This window comes from Stomoxys calcitrans, chromosome 3 (genome assembly GCF_963082655.1).
Source record: "Stomoxys calcitrans chromosome 3, idStoCalc2.1, whole genome shotgun sequence".
NCBI lineage: Eukaryota > Metazoa > Arthropoda > Insecta > Diptera > Muscidae > Stomoxys > Stomoxys calcitrans.
The window spans coordinates 5,882,700-5,906,649 of NC_081554.1; the positions used below are offsets into that span (position 1 = coordinate 5,882,700).

At 37.3% G+C, this 23,950-nt stretch overlaps 3 protein-coding genes across 4 annotated transcripts in view; 1 reads left to right on the top strand and 2 right to left on the bottom strand.

The window, feature by feature from the left end:
• On the bottom strand, positions 1-8,100 carry LOC106080806 (glutamate receptor ionotropic, delta-1). Its single transcript, XM_013242370.2, has 6 exons — positions 7,508-8,100; positions 7,009-7,443; positions 4,958-5,091; positions 4,682-4,902; positions 3,877-4,620; positions 1-853 (listed from the first exon to the last, which is right to left on the bottom strand). Exons 1-6 carry the CDS (start codon positions 7,600-7,602, stop codon positions 371-373), a joined length of 2,112 nt encoding a protein of 703 aa, XP_013097824.2. The 5' UTR covers positions 7,603-8,100; the 3' UTR covers positions 1-370.
• A 4,708-nt stretch (positions 8,101-12,808) lies between these two features.
• Positions 12,809-20,423, top strand: LOC106080823 (armadillo repeat-containing protein gudu). Its single transcript, XM_013242401.2, has 5 exons — positions 12,809-13,568; positions 15,786-16,008; positions 16,184-16,997; positions 17,060-17,274; positions 20,193-20,423. The coding sequence occupies exons 1-5, from the start codon at positions 12,910-12,912 to the stop codon at positions 20,331-20,333; spliced, it is 2,052 nt and encodes a 683-aa protein (XP_013097855.1). The 5' UTR covers positions 12,809-12,909; the 3' UTR covers positions 20,334-20,423.
• Positions 20,352-23,950, bottom strand: part of LOC106080826 (ras-related and estrogen-regulated growth inhibitor) — a 43,048-nt gene continuing 39,449 nt past the window's right edge. For both annotated transcript variants that reach the window (XM_013242408.2, XM_013242406.2), the window contains exons 2-4: positions 23,100-23,355; positions 21,006-21,317; positions 20,352-20,949 (exon numbers count right to left, since the gene is read on the bottom strand). In XM_013242408.2, the coding sequence (XP_013097862.2) occupies positions 20,533-20,949; positions 21,006-21,317; positions 23,100-23,355 (985 nt within the window). In that variant the 3' untranslated portion in view covers positions 20,352-20,532. The remainder of the gene's footprint in view (positions 20,950-21,005; positions 21,318-23,099; positions 23,356-23,950) is intronic.

The following is a 23,950-nucleotide window of genomic DNA, read 5'->3' on the forward strand; positions in this document are numbered from 1 at the left end:
TTTAGTGACAACGCTCGAAACCATTGTCGGCATTATTTTTGTTTGCTTTATTGGTTTCAGTGCTTCGTTGTTCTTTTTTTTATTTAGTTGCGAAAAAAATATAAAACCATAAGTTCTGATAAAAATCGTCTTTTGGTATATAAATAAAAACCAAATGATTACTGTCAAATTTCACTCGTGAAACAATTAATAATTTTAAGCTACTATTTCGAAAGCAGAACAGAATACCAACCCTTACTTAACATAGATCATCATTCTTTCTTCTCAGTGTATGCAACAATATTCTTTCCCAGAATTACATGCATATATTCAAAAATTTTCTAGCTTACATCAATATCATATCCAAATTCTTCTTTCAAATTTAGGTTGTCTAATTGCGCCATACACGTTCATCGGGAAATTTACGTTTAAAATTGTAATATAACCTTGTGTTGTATCGATCATATAGCGGATGACGCATGACAACTTTTCGAAAATGATAGTGCTCACATCCCAGAGCTATTATGCCACACAAATATCCAATTAACAGCGGTACAAAAGAACTCCAAAACTTGTGCAGATCTATTATAGCTTCTGGGGGCAATTGTTCTTCGCTGGGAAAGTATTGAACCGCATCCTGTAACCATTTCATTAAAAGCCCTGCCTCCATTAGCCGCTGCAGATATTTGTCAATGTGAGATTTCAGAGCCGAATTCCTGGTTAGACCCAAAGCCACAGGCATTTGAACCACACAGTCACGCATTATGTGTACAATGTTATCATCATCGGTGGCAGTTGCGGATACCAAACGTAAGTGTTGGAGAAAATATTGATTGTCGTAGTAGGCATGGGATCCTTTGGCAATTTTCTCTGTCTAAATTTAAAGAAAATTGTAAGAAAAATAGAAGCGATTATAAACATTTGATGTCCATTAAAAAACGAATAATCTATGAATTTTTAAAAATTTTAGGTATCTCTGCTACATACATGTATCCTTATGTATGTAACAAAGGACTGCGTTGTACTCAGAAAAAGGGATGTCAAAACATACAACACAAACTCATAGTAACTCAGCAATAGCACCACTCGACACACTCCTGAGTCATATATGTATATAAAAGTCATGCCACTCATTTGCACGATTGCAAATTTGTTCGCTTCAATGACTCATCCTGTAACATCGTTTGAAAAGGATGAGAGCAATAGAGAGACAACAAACACCAGAAATGGTGTAAAAATAGCAAAAACATTCAATAAAATCATAGTGATGATGCTTCTTAAGAAACGATCAGAGATGACAAAATTTATGTCCCATGACATCTGGTTGTCGCACAAAAAGCCTTTTTCTCAAAAACAGTAGACTGGGTCTTGTAAGAATTGAAGAAGTTGCTCCAACGGCAAACTCATGCGAAAATCGAATTGGAACTAAAGAACAAACCCACAAGGCAGAAAGAAAATTTTTTGCAAATTGTAAAAAAGCCGAACTTTTGCAGAAAAAATCGCACATTTCAAAAAGTTGTAGAAATTTAAAAATGTTGCATAAAAAGTCATTTGACTCGGAAAATCGAAAATTCCGACTTTAGTCGCACAAAGGTAACACTGTTTGAAATTTTTTGTACGCGACCAACATTTTTTTCAGATGGGCTGCAAAAAGATTCCATGCACACAATTCGCTTAAATCGCTTTAACCATTTCCGAGATCTGACGTTTTGAGATTGGAAAGGGTCAAATTACAAAAATTAATTACACGATCTGTAAAACTTTTAAGTAAACCAGTTCAGCCGTTTATGAAAGTAAGAATTTATGACAATTTTTTGTTGTTTTGAATATTTCACCATTTCTTTGACTTGTACTCAAAATCATGTAGGTATGTACTCGACATCCAAAAGGCAAAATCAACGCCACTCACAAGCAACATAAGCGGTCAAACACAAAAAGGAAACACTGCCAAAAACATAATGTGTTTGTTTGTTCATTCATGTGGCGTTGGTTTCAATGCATAGAAATATTTAGTTTGAGTCACTCAAAAAATAACATGTAAAACGGCGTTAAGTTCGCAGGGCCGAACTTTGGATACCCACCACCTCGGCTAAGTATGTAAACCACCTTTCGTCATAATCCGGTGAAAAATTCATAACTTATGCCCCATAGCAGCTATATCGAAATATGTTCCGATTTGGTCCAAATACTAATAAGTACATGCCATTGTTTAATTCTGTATAACAAAATATTGGTCTTCTTAGTAGCTATATCTAAAAATAAACCGATCTGAACCATATACGACACGGATGTCGAAAAGCCTAACACAAGTAACTGTGCCAAATTTAAGTGAAATCGGATTATAAATGAGTCTTTTATAGGGCAAAGACTCTAAATCGAGATATCGGTTTATATGGCAGCTTTATCCAAATCTGGACCAATTTGGGTCAAGTTTCAGAAAAATGTCGAAGAGCCTAACACAACTCACTGTCCCAAAATTCGGTGAAATCGGACAATGAATGCGCCTTTTATGGGCCCAAAACTTGAAATCGAGAGATCGGTCTATATGACAGCTATATCCAAATCTGGAACGATCTGGGCCAAATTGAAGAAGGACGTCGAAGGGCCTAACACAACTTACTGTCCCAAATTTCAACAAAAGCGGATATTAAATGTGGCTTTTATGGGCCTAAGACCCTAAATCGGCGGATCGGTCTATATGTCAGCTATATCCAAATCTGGACCGATCTAAGCCAAATTGAAGAATGATGTCGAAGGTCCTTACACAACTCACTGTCCCAAATTTCAGCAAAATCGGATAATAAATGTGGCTTTTATGGGTCTTAGACCCTAAATCTGCGGATCGGTCTATATCAAGATATAGTCCGATATAGCTCATCTTTGAACTTAACCTGCTTATGGACAAAAAAAGAATCTGTGCAAAGTTTCAGCTCAATATCTCTATTCTTAAAAACTAGAGTGATTACATCAGACAGACGGATGGACATGGCTAGATCGTCTTAGATTTTTACGCTGATCAAGAATATATATACTTTATAAGGTCTGAAATGGATATTTGGATGTGTTGCTAACGGAATGGCAACATTAATATACCCCCATCCTTCGGTGGTGGGTATTAAAAAGGGTGCGTTGTGACATGAGTTGCGGTCGACCGCCGAAAATAACAGCAAAACTTGCACAGACTATGAAAGAAGACTCGAAAAAGAGAAGACAAGTGTATTTGCGTTTTGAAAGTTAACATCGAAAGGTAGCGTAACAAAACGGAGGAAGTACCCAATTCGCCACTCGTATTGCTTTGATATTAAGAATAAAATGTCTTCCGGAATATTACAGGCTAAGCTGCGAGGAATATTCTTGTGGGACATATTAACTCTCAAGCTACTCACAAAAGGGGGTCTTTTATGTAAAACTCATTTAAAATTAATTTGTAGCTAATCAACATATTCCACAAAAATGTTGGTCGTGAAATTCTACCATAGGTCTCTGAATACATTTAAACACAAAACTTAAACCAAATGCCACCAGAAATCACCATAAATGTGAGGTACATTTTAGGGTTGAAGCAATACTTTTTCTAAGTTGGCGCCATATTCTCCAATGAAACTTCATTTTAGCAACTCGGCCACCGGGGCTCCTCCTCATTAAGCACTTGAGGGTTGAAATATTCCTAAAATGAAAGACTTACGAGTAACCTTAAGCGAACTATTTACAAAAGTATCCCGTTTTGTTAGGTTACTCTTTGATGTAAACTTTTAAAACGCTGACACAGGTGTCTTCTGTTTTTCCACTCTTCTTTATATAATCTGCGCAGTTTTTGCTGTTATTCTTTGTTATGTGCCATAGGGCAAAATAATTATCTGTATCACCCTCTTATAAAATCCTCTCAAAGAAACTTACCACTCCCGTTACATCGGTTATAATATCGGTCTTGGTACCCAACTGCTTAAGAATCTGATCGAAGGCATTGTCGAAGAGTCTTTTATTCTCCAACGTTCCCACGGTCAATGTCAAATGACTCTGCAACAACTCCTCCAATGTGTCTATGGTGATTTTCGGTGCTGGATTAGCCAAAATTGCAGTAAAGCTGGCACGATAGCTGGAGACTATCAAAATGCAATAGAGCCAATACCAACCGGTGAGAACACGCAGCGGCCAATTCCTAGGCATTTTGGGTAAACCAACGTACATTAACATGGAATATGTCAGCAGCATACAGTTGGAGAAATTATCGAAGAGATCTTCATTTTTTCTAGCCACCACCATCTGATTAAGATAGCGGCGAAATTTAACATCTTTGAAGTTTCCCAGCCAGAATGTGACGTGGCCCGTTGATTTGCGTTTTCGAAAGAGTATGAAAAATGACTTGGCATTTAATTTGGGAGATTTTGTACCCACCAGGAGGGCGTGTACAAACGAAAGCACATAAAAGACAATGCCGACCAGAAAAAGGGATAACATAACACCAGTCCACATGGCGCAACTAAATGGCTGTATAAAGGTCTTCCAAGAATTGTCCTGCGAAGATTCTGGTGTTAAAAAGGTCAAACACTCATAACTGTGCGGACGACTGAAATCTAGAACGGCACTATAGGCTGTGAACATATGAAGATCACCAATGGCAATGACAGCTTTATTGGAGCTCTGAAAACAAAAAAGGCAGGATTTTAAAACTTACTTCTGTCAATGTTAGTATGTGACTTACGATTTGCCCAATTAGCCCACTGTATAAACCGTTGCGCAGTTTTGTGCCCCAACGCTGCTCTTCACTGTCAGGACTCTCATAGAAGTAGGGTTTGAAGTTCATTACAGCTGCCAAAGCATTAACAATGTCAATTTCAAGTCCAGTATAAGATTTTCCTCGCATGCGCTTGACTTCAAATACCATGGGAATGTGAGGGAATACCGCAACGGGTAAGGTGTATCCTTGAGATATTCAAATGGTTCAAAATTTTGTCCGTAAACCTTAAATCAAACTCACCTCTTAGATTTGCGGATGTGTTGGGAAATAAATCCTCTTTTTTTAATTTTTTGCTTTGGGACCAAATGGTGATCTTCTGCGTAACCACAATGCCATCGAGTACATTGGGAAAAGCAATAGTGGAAATTTCATAACTGAAAAGAAAGGGGGAATTCATTAAAGAGGAGGGTTGATGCTTTACAAAGTCACACAGAGGTAAGAGACAGAAAGTTTAGAAATGAGTCAACCATTTGGAAAGCCCTTCCTACATATCAAAGACTTATGTATAACCATCACCCAAAAGTACCATTTACGAACATGCTAACCTCTGCACCAAGATGGGACTCCTCTGGCCTATCATCAACCGGAAATGTACTAACAACCTTATTGCTTTCGTGAAGAGATCTTTGAGTAGTACAACGGCACACTAGGAGGTCCATTGGCATCCTGCATGGGTATCTTGCATATGTATCGCGAATGGATCTAAATTTGTTGAAAGGCGGGATCGTTGCGACTGTTGAAATATGTAATCCACACATACATTGTTGTGGATGTGCAGGCTTATTGCCATGCATATAGATGGGGTGAAACTTTATAGAATTTAACGAAATGTACGATTTTGACATGGTTCTTACAAATTGACCAAGCCTAAGGTTCATCCCCGGAGGAGCATTGACCATAAGCTTAGAGATGGCCGATGGGTAAATACCCAAAAGGTATTTACCTGGTAAATTGGGTAAATACCTGGGTGTTTATCCATTTAAAAGCTGGGTATTTAGAATTTTGCAGATAGCTTGGGTATAAAAGCATTTTGCAAAAAATTGTTGATGATTTCGTATTCTTTGTAAATAAACCTGATCTTCTGATTTCATAAAATCGGATTTTAGTTATAAATAGACCGATCTCCAGACTTTAAGCCTTGAGGCAATAAATTGGTCATTTTTCATCCGATTTCGATGAAATTAGCACAGTGTGTTCTGTCAAATGTGGTCTAGATCGGAGCATATTTGGATATATATAGCTGCCATAGACCGATATCCCGATAAAGAGTAATGAGCCCACAAAAGGAGCACTTTTCATCCTATTTCGATTAAATTTGACACAGCGAGTTCTAGTACCCCTCTAAACCCTTTTGTTGAATATCGTCCAGATCGGACCATATCTGAATATAGCTGCCATATAGACCGATCTCCCGATATATAGTAATGAGGCCATAAAAGGAGCATTTTTCATCCGATTTTTATGAAAATTGAAACAAATTGTTTTAATAGACCTCTACACCTTTGTGTCGAACATCGTTCAGATCGGACCATATTTTGATATAGTTTCCATATAGACCGATATCCCGATATAGGGTATTGAGCCCATAAAAGGAGTATTTTTCATCCGATTTGGATGAAATTTTAAGCAATGCGTTTTGGTAGACCTCTACACCTTTGCGTCGAACTCCTGATATAGAGTATTTAGCCCATAAAAAGAGCATTTTTCATCCGATTTTGATGAAATTTGAAAAAGTGCGTTTTGATAGACCTTAACACCTTTGTGTCGAACATTGTCCAGGTTGGACTATGCTTGGATATAACTGCAATATAGACCGATCTCCAGATATAGAGTATTGAGCCCATAAAGGAGCATTTTTCATCCGATTTGGATGAAATTTGAAAAAGTGCGTTTTGGTATCCCTCGAAACCTTTTTGTTGAATATTGTTCAGTTTTGACCAATTTATTGTCTAAAGAGGTATTTATTGGGAACTTACCCAATAAATGCTCAAGCGTTGGGTATTTATCCATCTCCAAGAATTTTTACTCGATTTCTTGGGCAAAACCTTTTAGAACTAGTTGCTCAATACAATTTTGGCAACAGCAAAAATTCACCCATCCAAATGTACATACATAGAGATGTCTCTACAAAAAAACGGACCTATTTCGGTGTAGACCGCTCAAAGAACGTTTCTTGCGTGACCTTACACATAAAGCAAACACGGAGACCTATTTACTGATTGGAGAACACTCGGTACTGTTCTCAGTTGCACTTTACAACAGTTTTGCCCTAACCACAAAAATGTACCTACCTCTCATTTGCCAAGGATTTTATAAATACCGCTGAAATCATATTGGACCATATATGCAGCATATCTTTCGAAATCAAACGTTCATCGTACATGAAGACAAATTTGCGCTTGGTACTAAGAATCCGATATTTCTCCAAGAAAATCAACAAACGTTTCACTTGGACGCCATTGAGAAGAGTGATGAAATGAATGTCACAATTCAGACTTTTGATTTGTTTCAATACTCGAACTGTTTGATAATTTGGAGCCATCAAATCTTCAGAGTCGCTGATTTTAATATAGAAATTCGGTATAGGTTGACGGGGATATTGAAAAAAGTATTTGTTGTAAATTGGGTCATGCCATTGGTCTGTCATAACCATAAAACAACGTTCCACTTTTGATACCACCATTAGACGAGCCAAAAGATTCCTCAAGGTATCCAAGTTGTTGTCGCTGTAATTTTTCATATCATTTAAACTCTTGACTCTTTCTACATAAAATCACTGAATGATGTTACCTTTCATTGGATTGCATCAAGCACTGGACATGACCAAAGTTTTCCGATAGAATACATAAACGCAACAGGAAAATATAAAATGCCGATGAATGCATTGTTTAGGAAATGACAATAAGTTGAATACTGAGAGCGGCATTTCCATATTACATATCTCCTTGCAGGCTATGAGTGTCTGTGTTGTTTTTTTCCTTTTCATTGTTTTGAAGTGACATTTTCAATTAAACTTTTCATTGACCTATGTTGACCATAATTATCGGGGCACATTGAACTTACTATGTTAGTTAACATGAATGCACAAGTGGGCGAGACGAGTTAACATTAGCATAAGTGATGGTGTGCTGTGTTACCAGAGGAAGGAAATTCAAATTCAAATAAGTGGAAAGGAAATCTTTTGAACAGTTATATTTAAGTTGATATTTAAATTTGGGATTTTGAATGCCATCCACTTGGTTTTAATTCACCAAAGTCAAATATGGAGCATAGGTATTATAAAGTGCATGATTTTTCTTGGTCAGCTTAGGCTTTGCTCTTGAACTTTTCACTTAGCCCAAAAGTGTCATGTATCGTCGAATATAAAGTTTATCCTCAAAATAGAAAACTCAATCCACAACACGTCAAAGTATTCTATTCAACAGTAAGAGTAGACAATGACGGCCTTCTTGGTTATCGCCATACTTTTGACAAATTGAGAACCCACCCTAATATCTCCTATGTAATAGGATTATCCACGTAATCTTGGGAGAAATTTCAAGGAGGTGTTTCTCGCCGATTCTACGGAACCTGGTAACAAACGAATTCCTATTGAATATTAACAAGAATAATAAGAAATAAATCGAGTCTATATAATGGATGTATAAGGCCATAGTAAGACGAAAGGTGGCAATGATTTAGTGGAATGGAAATGGAAATGGAATGGAAAGAGGACTCGTATTCCTACTCCTAAAATCGATAAAAATTTTTCAATTAAAAATTTTATTAAAAATAAAATCGTTTTAAATAAAATGTTAATTGAATCAATCGTTTTTTAACAGAGTGTGATTTTTTAATAACAGACGTGATTAACATTTTTTGCAAATTGTCAATTAAAAAATAAATTTTTTCTATTAATTTTTTAATTAAATTTGAAAGAATTTTTAAATTTTCAAATAAAAAATTAATTGAATCAATCATTTTTTTAATTGAAATCGAAACATATCTAACACTGAGATCGTTTTTATATAGGATCCTCAGCATTCGCTTTCTTCTTGGATTGGAGGTTAGATTTGAGAAGGTTGAGACCTCTGTCTTCACAGATGGCTTTAAGTTCGAGACGGGATTTCTTTGTTGAACGGTATTTTATTAAACGGGCCCTAGAAAGGTTTGGCCTGAGAACTTTATACACTTTGGGATTTTGCCCTACTGATCTTCTATCATCAACCTGACTAAGATATTCCCACCCCCCATATTGACGCTGTACAACAGTATTGGGTTAGGTTGAAAAGAGGAATTGGATATTAATTCGCCCCATGCCACTATAAACATACACTAAAATGTAACTTCTAGAAAAATCTAACAGGTATTTCTACAACCAACAAAATCCTTATTTGTTCTGTATTCTACGCCCATAAATCAGTTCAAGTCTGGTAAAATGTCGTCATCTAAGAATCGGCGTCCGTTAGCCGCGAAAACCGGACAAAGACATAGGAAATGCTTCAGCGTCTCATGATATTCTCTACATGCTATCAATTGCAGCAACTATTCTGCGTAAGTGCGCTCAGAACTGATATCTATATATATCTACTGATATCTTTCTTGTTTCCTTTCAGTAACAGCCTCGCCTTCGTTCCGGATCCTTCCAGGTTTCCATAAGATTTTCGTCGTCCTACTGACTGTTTCACTGTTCAACAGTGTAGGACTGCGACGTCCCGAAAGGCTTCGGATTGGCCGATCTCCTCTGGCCTGGCCTGCTCAAATCGTCTGCTCTTTCATTCCTCCTCACTCCGCTATGACCCGACACTCAAACAATGCAGATAATGCTATTCTCAGAGAAGGCTTTAACCTCCTTGTGGTACTCCAAGACTGTTCGCGATCCTAACGTTCCTTCCAGGTTTCCACGCGTCGCCTGTATTGTACTGCCAAAGTGTGGGCGTGGTCCTCACCAAGACAAACATGTTCTCGGAATCTGTTATATTACGTCACAATTTTTCCCCATCTCCACCAAACTACGTAAGTAAGTATTGGTCTAAACACCGCCCTATAGAGCCATGTTTGAATTAAGGCCCAATTCCCGGACCACGAGTTTACTCTACATACTCCAACATCTGTGAACCTTCTCGTTAGGCTCCCGAATGTGACACTTCCATTTCAGTTTCCTGTTTAAAATCACTCCAAAGTATTTGACCGCAGAAAAATCTGATATTTTGCATACCTCCTAAAATGACCCCAGGGTTACGAATATGAAATCCGTTTTTGGGGCTCGGGCCTGGCGGGCCCTAAAGGGGCTTGCCCCTTCATCAAGCGAAATGACGCCGATTGTATGCAATATGGTACTCAAATAAAAAAAATTGCAGAACACGAATATGATTTTTTTTTGAAAATGTGCCATAGGCGAAAGTTTTCAAAATAGAAGCGATCTTTTTTTTTGAAAATTTGTTTCGCCTATGACGCATTTTCAAAAACATTTCAAAACTTGTGATATTGTGTGTTTTGATATATTCGATCTATTTCTGCAAATTCATTATTTTTTAGTAATAATCGAGCTCGAGGTCTTAGTTTGTAGTTTATATTTTATTCTACAGTTTTTTTGAAAACATCTCCATAGGCGAAATATTTTTTCCAAAAAATTAAAAAAGCGTAAAAAAAATTTAGCGTTTTAATTACTGGGACAGTAATAATTTTTTTTTTCACATATACCCATTTTTTTCATAATTTTTTCAAAAGGAATTCAAAATTCTTAAGGCCCTGCTGCTTCGGGATTGACTTTAACGATTTTTTTTAACAAAATTCGTATTCTGCCCAAAATTGCCATTAATTTGAGTACCATATTGCCTATATCCGGCATTATTTCACTTGATGAGGAGGAAAGCCTGTTTTGGGGCCTCCAGGCCCTAGCCCTAAAAATGGATTCATATTCTTGTTCCTGGGGTCAATTTAGGGGGTGTGCAAAAAATTTTTTGCCAATTTCCCCGTAAACCGCACTTTTGCTATTTTACCTTGTCGGATATTGAAATCGTTCTGTTCAGGAAACTTGGTGCGTCAAATTTGCCCACCTTTGGCTCGTGAATAGGCTAATTTCAGTCTTCTCTGGATTAACATTCAGATCATTAGATCTAGCCCAGTCGTATGCCATTTCCACGAACCTTTCAGCATTTTAGTGTAATAGCTGATTCCGATTAGTTCCTCCTTAGAAGTAGTATAACATCAAATCTCTCCTGTACTGTGTTACTGAAAGAAATTGTCAGACATGAGACAACAGATTGATTGGTCACAAACAACCCATACTCCGTTGGGCAAATCATTGTGATTGTGATTTACTTGGAAATATTGCAATTTACCATTTTTTCGTAAAAGTCTTCATTTGTTCACCATCACGACACTAATTTTTTATACCCTCCACCATAGGATGGGGGTATACTAATTTTGTCATTCTGTTTGTAACTCCTCGAAAAATTCGTCTAAGACCCCATAAAGTATATATATTCTTGATCGTCATGACATTTTAAGTCGTCCTTGCCATGTCCGTCCGTCCGTCCGTCCGTCTTTCTGTTTGTCCGTCTGTCTGTCCGTCCGGCTGTCAGTCGAAAGCACGCTAACTTTCGATTTATTATATTAGTGTTGGTCGGTTGGGATTGTAAATGGGCTATATCGGTCCATGTTTTGATATAGCTGCCATATAAACCGATCTTGGGTCTTGACTTCTTGAGCCACTCGAGGGCACAATTCTTTTCCGATTTGGCTGATATTTTGCATGAGATGTTTTATTATGACTTCCAACAACTGTGGTGAGTATGGTTGAAATCGGTCTATAACCTGACATAGCTGTCATATAAACCTATCTGCGGTCTCGACTTCTTGAGCGTCTAGAGGCCGCAATTCCTATCCGATCTGGCTAAAATTTTGCACAACGTGTTTCGATATGACTTCCAAAAACTGTTCTAAGTATGCTTTAAATCGGTCCATAACCTGACATAGCTGCCATATAAACCGATCTTGAATCTTGACTTCTTGTGCGTCTAGAGGGCACAATTCTTATCCAATTTGGGTGGAATTTTTGATGCGGTGTTTTATTATGACTTCCAACAACTGTGCTGGGTATGGTTTAAATCGGTCCATAACCTGATATAGCTGCCATATAAACCAATCTGGGATCTTGACTTCTTGAGCCTCTAGAGGGCATCATTATTATCCGATTTGGCTGAAATTTTGAACAACGGTTTCTCCCATGACCTTCAATATACTTGTCAAATATAGTCCGAATCGGTCTATAGCATGATACAGCTCTCATATAAACCGATCTCTCTATTGTACTTCTTGAGCCCCTATAGGGCGCAAATCTTACTTGAATTGGCTGAATTACACTATGACTTCTACTATGGTCTCCAACATTCAATTCAATTATGGTCCGAATCGGACTTGATTATTTACTATATCCTTTGTTTGCCTAAAAGGAGATATCGGGAAAAATACTCGACAAATGCAATGTATGGTGTAGGGTATATAAGATTCGGCCCGGCCGAACTTAGCACGCTTTTACTTGTTTTGATTCAAATGTTTTAAAGCCTCTAAACTGATTAATGAAATAAAATTATAATTTATACATACAGTGCAATTGTTTGAGGTTCCCTAATAGGCGAACCCCATGTAAAGGAGTAGATGGGGACCGTAGGAATATATTCATAGAATCATTTATTAATAGAAAAATTTCTTAAATCTTTCATGTGGAGGAAAAAGGAAGAATATTTGACAAATTATCCAGACTGTTTATGGGCAAACAATAAAATAAATATGAATAACTGTTGTCACAACTCATAAATGAATCGATTTTGAACTGTGTGATGCCCTTGAATGGTTGTACATGTACATATACGTATGCGGTGTAAACAAGAGAAGACACTTGAATTCTAAGACCTTTCATGTGCCTTTATGCATTCATCTCTTCCTAATGAGGAAGTCCCTCCCGAACATCATCGTATTAGCATGTGGTACTATTATTAGTATGCGATTTAGCCCAGCAATCCCACTGCCTGCTACCTTTGATTTGGGTTGATATGGTAACGTTGTTTATTTTCTTCTATTCAACTGGAATTCCTTTCAGTTGTCATTTTCATATTTTGTCGTCGATGGAATTCCGTTGCTGCTACAACAACTTGTTTATTTTCTTGCTACAAAGGATTTTTGTTGCTGTGCTTCCCTGTGCTACCTGAATGGACAATCAAAATTTAAATTTAAATGAAGGGCTGTCTTCGAAAAAATCAAAAAAGAAATCCACAACAGCCACCACCAAGCCTCGTAGAGGCAGACGTCCAAGAAGTGGCCTGGATCGTCAAACCAATGCCAAGCAGGCCGTTAACGCTCTGGACTCGGATTCCACAGAGGTGGAGTCTTCCACCGATGAGGACGAACGCTGGAAGGATGTGGCACGCTCAGCGGAAATACCAGCAGACTATTATAACATACAAAAGTTGGTGAAATACATAAAGGCTGGCAACCAAACGGCCACCATAGTATCGCTATGCTGTCTCCAGGACTACGACTTGACCACGCAAATAAATCAATTTGCCATCCAGGACATAGGCGGCTTAGATGTGTTGGTCAATATTTTGGAATGCAATGATGCCAAGTGCCGATTGGGCGCTTTGACGGTATTGGCCGACATATCTCTGAATATTGATATTCGCAAAACCATCGTGGACTTGGATGGCATACCCTTGATTATAGACATTTTGAATTCTTCAATGAGGGATTTGAAAACAGTGGCTGCCGAGACGTTAGCCAATGTGGCCAAGGTGCGTTTGGCTCGGAAGTATGTGCGTACTTGTGGTGGTATACCGAAATTGGTTGATCTGTTGGATATAAAACTGCAGTAAGTTATTTGTGATAAGTTTTAGTAGTGGTTGGATTATAAGTCGGAGCTATTGACTGATGATAGAACATTGTGAAGTTCTTTGAGCAAAAGTGCAGTTTAAAATTAAAAAAAAATCAAATGTTTTGCACACGTCCCTAAATTGACCCCTGGACATGAAGTCGGTTTTTGGGGCACGGTCATGGGGGTGCCATGGGGGTACCAAAATGGGGGTTACCCCCTCATCAAGTGAAATGACGCCGAATATAGGCAATGTAGTACTCAAATTAAGGAAATTTTGAGTAGAATACGAATTTGTTGAAAAAAAAGTCATAAATGTCAATCCCGAGGCCAGTGCCTTGAGAATTTTGAACTCCTTTTAATAAATTACGAAAAAATGGGTATATGGAAAAAAATGAACTGCTTTAATTTGAGTACCATTGCCAATATTCGGCGTCAAATCGCTTGATCAGGGGAAAAATGGACTTCTTATTCGTACTCCTGATGTCCTATTAGGGGGTATGCAATAAATTCGATTTTTTTGCCTTTGCCCCGTAAACTGTACTTCAGCATTTCTTTGCTGTAAGACTTTTAAACAGGCAGGATAAGACTTGGACCAAAGAAAGAAACTGAGTGGATTATGATTCTTCGTGAGTTTTTTTTTAATATAAAGGCGTTGATGTGATGAAGTATATTTTTGTAAAATTTATTAACTCTCTACAAGCAGAAAAATTCTGATATCAGCAAACACTGTCTGCTGATATTAAATTAAAAAATTCAAACCTTTGAATAAATCCATTCAAAATTTTTTAACTTCTAAACAACTACTGAGGCATTCGCTATATATATATTTATAAATAAAAAATTTGCCAATTTTAGACGTAGTTATTATGTCTGTTGATATTCAAATTCGTTAAAAAAATAGCGAATTGTAGAAAATTGAAAAAATGTTCCAATATGTGCATGTAAAATTGAAAGATAAGATGGGATGAAACATTGTTTAAAATATTTATGACATTTAAGATATTTTTGAGCTTTTTTAACTCTTAAAAATTGGAAATTAGCAGAAAATGTTTGCGTGTTTTAGCATAAAATTACTGCTGTCCCATTTTCAGGAGACTTTCTGCTGTTGGAGGCCACCGTAGCGCAGAGGTTAGCATGTCCGCCTATGACGCCTGGGTTCGAATCCTGGCGAGACCATTAGAAAAAATTTTCAGCGGTGGTTTTCCCCTCCTAATGCTGGCAACATTTGTGAGGTACTATGCCATGTAAAACTTCTCTCCAAAGAGGTGTCGCACTGCGGCACGCCGTTCGGACTCGGCTATAAAAAGGAGGTCCGTAATCATTGAGCTTAAACTTGAATCGGATTGCACTCATTGATATGTGAGAAGTTTGCCCCTGTTTCCTAGTGAAATGTTCATCGGCAAAATTTGCATTTCTGCTGTCCCATGTTCAGCAGACTTTCTGCTGTTACAGCAAACATTTTTGCTGTTTTTACTAACAAATTTCTGTGGGTGTAGCTATTCATTAAAGGGGTTTCCAATGTCCTTTCATTAAAAAAAGGTAACTAGATTGTAGTTGAATACTAACTTGATTGGTTTTCATTAAATCTCTTCCAGACATCTCTGAATACCTCAAAACTTAACTAAGACGCCACAAATCAGCAACGTCTAAGAACCCATTTCTAGGTACTTCTCTGAATACCAAATTTGCCCCAAATCTTTCATTTTTTATTCTTAGCCATTGATCTTAAAAACTATGAACCTAACTCTCAAATGTTTTTTTTTTAATTTTGACTGGTCTCTGAGGTTTAATTTAAGTTTTGGCTATTGATATACTCATAGACCTATAGTAGAATTTTATGGTAAACTTTTTTTTTTAGAAAGTTTTAACCTTATGCAACGAAGTTTCTAAGGAGCTTTTAAAGATTTTTAAAGATTTTTTTGACAAGGGGACCAAAAAGACCCCTTCAGTGGATCGCTAGGGGGTTAAAATGTTCCACAAAAATATTGCTTCCAGTGTAAGTCATCAAACGCACTTAAAACTTTAAATGAGAGTATAACGAGAAACCGTACTCCGTATATTTACAAAAATGTTCAAAAATTCCCCCTCTTTTTGGGCTTTGAATTTTTACCAACTCTTCCATAATCCACTTTGTTTTTTTACATTCTTTTCGTGTTCCACACTACGACATATTCGGTGACTATCCCATTAACTCATATTTTTTTTTGTTCTAAGAATTTTACAAACTCCTCGTGAAGAGCTTAATTTTGAGGAGATCGAACAGCTTAACATGGCGCGGGCAGGTGCTAGAGCTTTGTGGTCCTTATCGGATTCAAGGCACAACAAGGAGATAATGCGTAAAAGTGGCATAGTACCTTTAATGGCTCGTCTACTGAAATCCTGTCACATAGATGTGGTTATTCCTATAATGGGAACTATACAGAAATGTGCTTCCCAGGTAAGAATCGGCAACACAGTAAGAAAAAGTGATGCCGTCGGTTTTGATCACCAACCCGCTTTTTTATGAAACAAAACGTTTGGTATGGATAAAACTTTACATTATGTCATCATTTTTCTTTCTGTGTAAAATTAACACTAAGGCTGTTTAAACTTTAATATATTTCTTGTCACAGCCCAAATTTCAATTGGCCATACGCACAGAGGAAATGATTGCGGACATTGTTAATCATCTGAATTCGCCAAGTCTAGATTTAAAAATGGAAGGTAGCACGGCCATATATAAATGTGCCTTTGATCAAGCCACCAGAGATCTGGTCAAGGAAGCTGGAGGCCTAGAACCTTTGGTATCCATCATTAAAGACAAGACGGTGAGGGAGAACAAACCATTGCTGATTGGTGCCACTGGCGCCATATGGATGTGTGCTGTATCGGATGCCAATGTCTTAAAGTTTGACCAGTTGCGTACGGTTAACCATCTGGTGGCATTGCTAAACGACGAGTCCGATGAGGTATTGACCAATGTGGTGGGGGCTATAGCTGAGTGTGTACGCTTTCAGCACAACCGGGATGTGCTACGTAATGCCAATGGCCTGCCCTCTTTGGTCACATTGTTGAACTCTTCACATGCACCTCTGTTGGAAAATTTAGCAAAGGCTTTGAAGGAATGTGCAGAGGATGCCGAAAGTATGCGTATATTGGAAGAATTGGATGCTGTGCGTCTTATATGGTCTTTGCTGAAGAACACCAATCCTCGAGTTCAAGCCTATGCGGCCTATGCCATATGTCCTTGTGTTGAAAATGCCAAGGACTCTGGGGAGTTGGTTAGAAGTCTAGTGGGTGCCATGGAGTTGGTTGTCGGTTTGCTCAAGTCCAAGGACATGTTGGTATTGTCGGCAGTGTGTGCCGCCATTGCCACCATAGCAAAGGATAGTACGAATTTGGCCATCTTATCGGATTTGAAGGTCATCTATAAATTGGCCGAACTGGGTGAGTATGAGTACCAAGCATGAAGCTAACTTTACTTCTAAAAGATATATGTCTCTTTAAAGTCAATACCACGGAAGATTTGTTAAGGAAAAACTTGGCTGCTGCCATAGCCAGTTGTGCTACTTATGCCACCAATACCCAGGAATTGGGACGTCTACGTACGGTTACCCCCATTGTATCTTATATGACCAGTGATGATCCTGAAGTACATCGCACCACTGCCATGGCATTGGAGAAATTGTCAATGGATCCGCAAAATTGTATTACCATGCACCAGGTAAGATGAAACATAACGGAAAATTAGTTAAAACAAGCGTGCTAAGTTCGGCTTGGTCGAATCTTATATACCCTCCACCATGGATGGCATTTGTCGAGTTCTTTGCGTGGTATCTCTTTTTAGGCAAACAAAGAACGTTGTACAAGTATTGTTATGCTATTGGAGATATATCAAGTTATAGTCTGATTCGGACCATAAGTGAATTGAATGTTAAAGACCATAGTAGAAGTAGTAATATTTCAGTCCATTCGGAAAAGAAATGCGCCTTGTATTGGCGCTCAAGAAGCATAATCGGGAGATCGGTTTATATAGGAGCTGTATCAGGCTATAGATCGATTTAGACCCTATTGAAGTCGAATGTTGAAGCCGTTGTAAAAAATTTCAGCAAAATCGGATAAGAATTGCGCCCTCTAGAGGCTTAAGAAGTCAAGATCCAAGATTGGTAAATACTTCATGCTAAATTTCAGCCAAATCGGATAAGACTTGCGCCCTCTAGTGTCTCAATAAGTCAAGAGCCAAGGTGGGATTATATGGCAGCTATATCAGGTTATAGACCGATTTGAACCATACTTAGCACAGTTGTTGGAAGTCATAACAAACAACTTCATGCAATTCAGCCAAATTGGATGATAACTGCGCCCTCTATTGGCAGCTATATCAGATTATATACCGATTTGAACCATACTTAGCACAGTTGCAGGAAGTGATACCAAAACTTCACGTTCAAAATTTCAGCCAAATGGGATAAGAATTGCGCCCTCTAGGTGCTCAAGAAGTCAAGACCCAAGATCGGTTTATATGGCATATTTACAATCCCAACCGACCTACACTTATGAGAAGTATTTATGCAAAATTTCAAGCGCCTAGCTTTACTCTTTCGAAAGTTAGCGTTCTTTCTGCAGACGAATGTACGGACGGACGGACATAGCTATATCGACTTAAAATGTCATGACGATCAAGAATGTATACACTTTATGGGGTCTTAGATGCATATTTCGAGGGGTTACAAACGGAATGGCGAAATTAGTATACCCCCCCTCCTATGGTGGAGGGTATAAAAATTTGCCCAAAATCTACAAATCGGGGAAAGATGTGCAAAATCGGATTGTCATAGTAAAAAAATGAAGAGAATGTTAGTTCCTTGCTCAGTTAAAGCTTCGATAAAACTTCCCAGTGGACTGCGTAGCACAGTGGGACAGGTTACAAAATAAAAATAATAAATTGAGATATCTTCCCAAGCAGAAATTTGCCCATGTTTCTGAACGAAAACGCCCAAAATCCCCAATCAGGGAAAGATGTTAGCAAAATCTACATGTTTGAGTAAAAATGCTGATGGGACCCTTCATGGTTTAAAGTATGTTAATCTATTGTGAATCCGCCTAATTAGTGGAAAACTACTCATAGTGGGATAAAACAACAAAAATGTGAAAATAAAAATAAGTCGTAATTTTCAAGCGGTTAGAGATATTTTCTTAAAAAATAGGAAAACAAATTTGCCCGTTGTTATTGACAAAAATGCCAAAAAACCTCAAACCGAGTAAAGATGTTTGCAAAATCGGCATATTATAATAAAATAACAGAAAATATTGCAACCGTGAACCCCCCAACAGGGAACAGTAAATCACAGTGGAACCTCAACAAAAAATTAAAACATGTCTGCCGTTTTTGAACGGTTAGAGATATCTTCTTAAAAAATGGAAAAAAATTACCCGAGTCTAATGACGAAAATGCCCAAAACTCCCCAATCCGGGAATCCGAACATACTTTAGCAAAACGGCTGTAGAGGGCGATAAATATGGCTTTGATTGTATCTACAGTGAATCTTCTCAACAGGGCACAGAGAATCACAGTGGGATAGCTAAAAATGTGCTCAGTTCGGCCTGGCCGAATTTTGGGAACCCATTTTCCCTAGAACTGGAAAAAATATTTGGGTCTTAATGGCAACTCTGATATCAACACTTTGGTGACTTTGGCCACTTAAACCCCCAAATGTATAAAGAGATTGATCATGTCGTTTGTTGAGGAAAATACCCAAAACCCTTAAACAAGGAAAAGTTGCTTGCAAAATTTTTATATTTAAGGGAAATGCTGAAGAAAGCTTTTACGTTAGTATGAGACTAAGTTAGTACCAATATAAGTTAGTACCAGGTTCTTTGAACAGGAAAGCACTGTGGGAGAGTAAATAATAAAGTACAGCAAACCACAAAGGAAATGGCAATCCCATGGCAGTCGGTTGTACGTACTAGATAGACCAGTTGAGATCCTTCATCGGCAAGGGCTGTCGCCTCAGTGTACAACACACTGCTACAACAACAACAACAACAAAGGAAATGGGGAAATGCGCCCGATAACATACCCCCAAATGCATATAAAAATCGATCCTGGCATATGGAACTCAAATGAAAGGGTCGGAAGGCTCAGAGTTAAACTGAGAAGTAGACACCAAAAACTCCTAAATAAACAATTCCGATTCCGCAGATTATTGCTTGAACTTTAATAACAATTTCTTCAATTCTTCATCTAAGAAATTGAACTTAGTTTCTTAAGGTGTTGAGTTATGGACATATGAAATAAAAGTTCTTGTCCTTGCAGGCTTATTTTTGCAACATCTCATTGTTACTTGAAATTCTTTGACATACAGAGAGCGTCAAAATAAAGTGTACAAAAACACTTGTTTTAAAAAAGTTGTTTTAACCCTTAAATTGACCATTTATACGAAATACTAAAATAAAGGAGTTTCTTCCTAATGTTTAGCGATGAAAGTAAGTTTGAGGTATGAAGTATGGGTTGTGCACTTTATTTTGATGCTAACCGTATATTTTAAAAATGTAAACATGTTTTTTCTAGATTTAATATTTTTTACTCCTTAACCTTCTGTTTGTCAATTTTTCCATATCCAATCGTTTTTATCATTTCAGAGTGGTGTTGTACCCTTCCTTTTAGAATGTGTAGGTTCCACCAACAAAGAATTACAATTGGCTGCAGCCGGATGTTTGCGTAACATACGAGAACTTGCTTTGCGGGCCGAGGAGTATCTACTAAAAATCGATGATGAATAAAAACGAAACCGATTTGACAGTCAGTTTATGCACTTTGCATTGGCTTTTATTTGCATATTAGCATAATAAATAAATACACGTTAAAAAATATATCTTATAGATTTGTTCTAAGCTATATACAGTCATTTCTCAGTTGGTTTCGTTATAAAATAATAAAAATTATCTAAAACTGGTTTTTGCACCATGCAAGGGAAACATTTTAATAGCTGGCATTGCTACCCCTGGTCGAAATACTCATGCGTCGTTCTACTCGATTTGAGTGAGGCAGCAGACAGCCAGGTGGTGGGTACCTCCAACGCCTTGGTCTGGATAGCAGAGTGCCATCCGTTGAAGCTCTGCTGCGGAAAGGAGCTTCTAATTCATTGCGTGAACTATTCAAACTACCGGAACCGCTTTCCGCGTTGGGCTCGGAGTGATCATTCTCCTCCAAGCAAGCACTGCCAATCACCAGAAACGAGCGTCTCGTCTCATTTGCCAGCGAGGAGGCATCGTAAAACGAACAGCCCGAATCTGGACTTAGGGATTCATTTTGAACATCACTTGTGGAACGTTTGAGCTTGGGAATCTTACTGAAGACGCGCCAGAAGCGGAAGACATCTCGAAATACCGCTTGCACCTTTAAAAGACAATCTTGTTTATTCATTTTAGGATTTTTTTCCAATTTTAACCTACCTGGTCAACACTCTCCCTTACAGAGATCTCATGAAAGCAGGCACACGACAATTCTTTAAAACGTCTTCGGCCCTCTTCAACACTAACCATACGATCGTCAATTTGATCGGTTTTGTTGCCCACCAATATAACCGGTACATCTGCCATGCAGTCCTTATTGTTAGAGCCCAATTTACGTCTTCTCTTATTATAGTTGATGAGGAATTTCAAACGATTACATTCGTCAAAACTGCATTTGTCTGTAACGGAATACATAAGTATGAAGGCATCGGCCCAACGTATATTTGATTCCAAATTTGCACAATCGGTTTCCTGGGAAAGAAGAATACAAAGGGAGGACGCATTATTAAGGTAAGGTAAATCAGATGAAAATTGTTGAAAAAATTACACGAAAATTGAAAAAATTACATGATTCTAGGGACGATAGTTTTTTTAAAAAATTATAATTTTGTGAAAAAATTCTTTGTTTTCCTAAGCCATTATGCTTTTAATACAAAAAAATGTCAGTTTCTTAATATTTTATGAAGAATAGTGGAAGACGACTTTAAAATCGCACCTGCTGTCGAAAGATTTGGCTTATCGCCAAAAATTTTTTTTAAGTAGAAACCATCGAATGTAACAATGCACTGACACAGTTTCCAAAACTCTTCTTTTGGGTATAAGAAATTACCGACTTTCGACAATGACATTTTTTAACAAGTTTCATTTGTCTACTTTACGCCAATTCAAATTTCATTACGATACCTATTTCTTAGAATTTTTACTAGAATTTTTCTAAAACGTATCTATTCTTGGGTATTTTTCTACCCATTTATCGTTAATGGGTTAAGTGAGCTTAATACTAGAGAATTAATAGAAATAATGAACAAAAGTTAACTTACAAAACGAATGAAGGAACTAGTTTGGCGGACTAAAGTGAGCTCAAGTGAGTGGCCAATTTAATAAATGACATTACGCAACACTAGTATTGTGTTATTGATTGGAGAGGAAATGGATGTATGGCCTCCTAAAATTCTTGGGTTCATGGGATAACTAGTTTTTAACACGATGTTGCTCTATTTCGGAACTTCGATTAGCATTGTGCCGTTTCGATACACATGCTGTGAATGATTACACCATTTGTGCATATAGTTGCCATATATGGGCTATTATTCAGTTTGAATTTATGAAGCTCATAAAATCCCTTTTTTGTAGGGAATGCTTAAGTTTGGAAAGTCCATTTGTATTGAACCTCTCGATACCTGTGCACATTAGATTTATCATCAATTAGAGCGATGTTCCATTAGAAATTTTTGGATACTCATGACATTAGTTTTTTTAAGCATTTTTTCTAAAATTTGGCACCATATGTAAAAATATTTGATTTCAATATATGAACAATTGTAATGGCTGAGATATGCACTCAGAAAAATTTGTTCGCAAAACAGCAAAAAAGTTGGCTATAACATCAGAAAATCTGCTGAAAAAGGGACAAGAGCAATTTTGCTAAAACAGCAACCAATTTCAGCTTTTTTTATATAGTAAAAATTTGAGTATAGCTCACAAATACTTAAGAAACCCAATTATTTTTACTGTTTATCTATTTCATAATGATTTTCTGATTATCTATACTGTCATAATGATATTTCATGTTTTAAGCTCAGCATAGTGTTTCCTGGCGAGAACATCAGAAACTAATTTTCAGCGGTGGTTTCCCCTCCTAATGTTGGCGACATTTGTGTGTGCCATGATAGAAGCCATGTAAAAACTCCTCCCCAAGGAGTTGTCGCACTGTGGAATTCCGTTAGGACTCGGCTATAATCCTTATTATGCACAAATTTGCTGTAGATTGTTTGCAGATGTCAACAAATTTTTCTAGCTGTAGGATTGGTATGCAATTGAGTCCCACCGATCTTACGGCGTTTTTAACTTCCTTAGCTTAAAATTACACTATTCCCATTGTGGTGTAAATATTTTACAAACTTTGCCCTAACTTCTCCTATTCCTCCTCAATTTTAAAAATTCTAGCCATTAGAATGTGTGGACAAACTATGAATGACATGTCTTTAGACTGTAGTAAGGTGAATGATTGAAAAGAATGACACTTATACTCACATTTTGATGTCCCGTAGCATCAAGGATATCAAATTGCAAATATTCATTATCCATTGATGTGTTAAAGGTATAGATTTTCTCCAAATTAGGATCATATTCTCCTATGTAACGGCGTGTAATAAACCGCACAACCATGGCCGTCTTGCCAACCCCACTTTGTCCCAAAACCATGACCTTCAGGGACTTGTGTTTAGGATGGATACCCAGTTTGGCCAATGATGATTTTGGTGACGTTGTATTCATTGGGTAGGATGAACTGCAAAAGGAAAAGAACAAAACAAATAAGTAAATTGAAATGCATTAATATTTACATGTTGTGTAATAACCTTTGGACAATTGTGGCACATTTTAATTAAAGAGAAAAAATTAATTAACTGTAGAGAAAAACTTATCATTATCACTAAACATTGCGGTTTTTGAGGTGAGGTAAAGAAATATTGAACTTATCTTGTTCTTTCAGTATGCGAAGAACACGACAGATTTATTAGTTACAAGGCTGACTACTTTTTATTGTAAAATTGTGTGTTTATTTACTCTATTATGGTATGGATGAGAGAAATATCCCCTGTTCCTTAATGCAATGTTCATAGGAAATTTTAAATTTTACATTGTGGTATGGGTACTACAGAATCATTTTCTCATCGACTCAGAATCATTTCCTGATTAAGATGCAGCCACACAAATTATCTTGGACAAACAGATAGACGGACATCTGTTTGTACAAAATAATTTGTATATAAAGAACATAATGCGTTTTCAATCGAATTTTTTTCAAATTTGATTTTCCTAGAAATCGGTTAGACTTGTAACAATATTATGTTAATATTATGGCTAGTATTGCAATATTATTT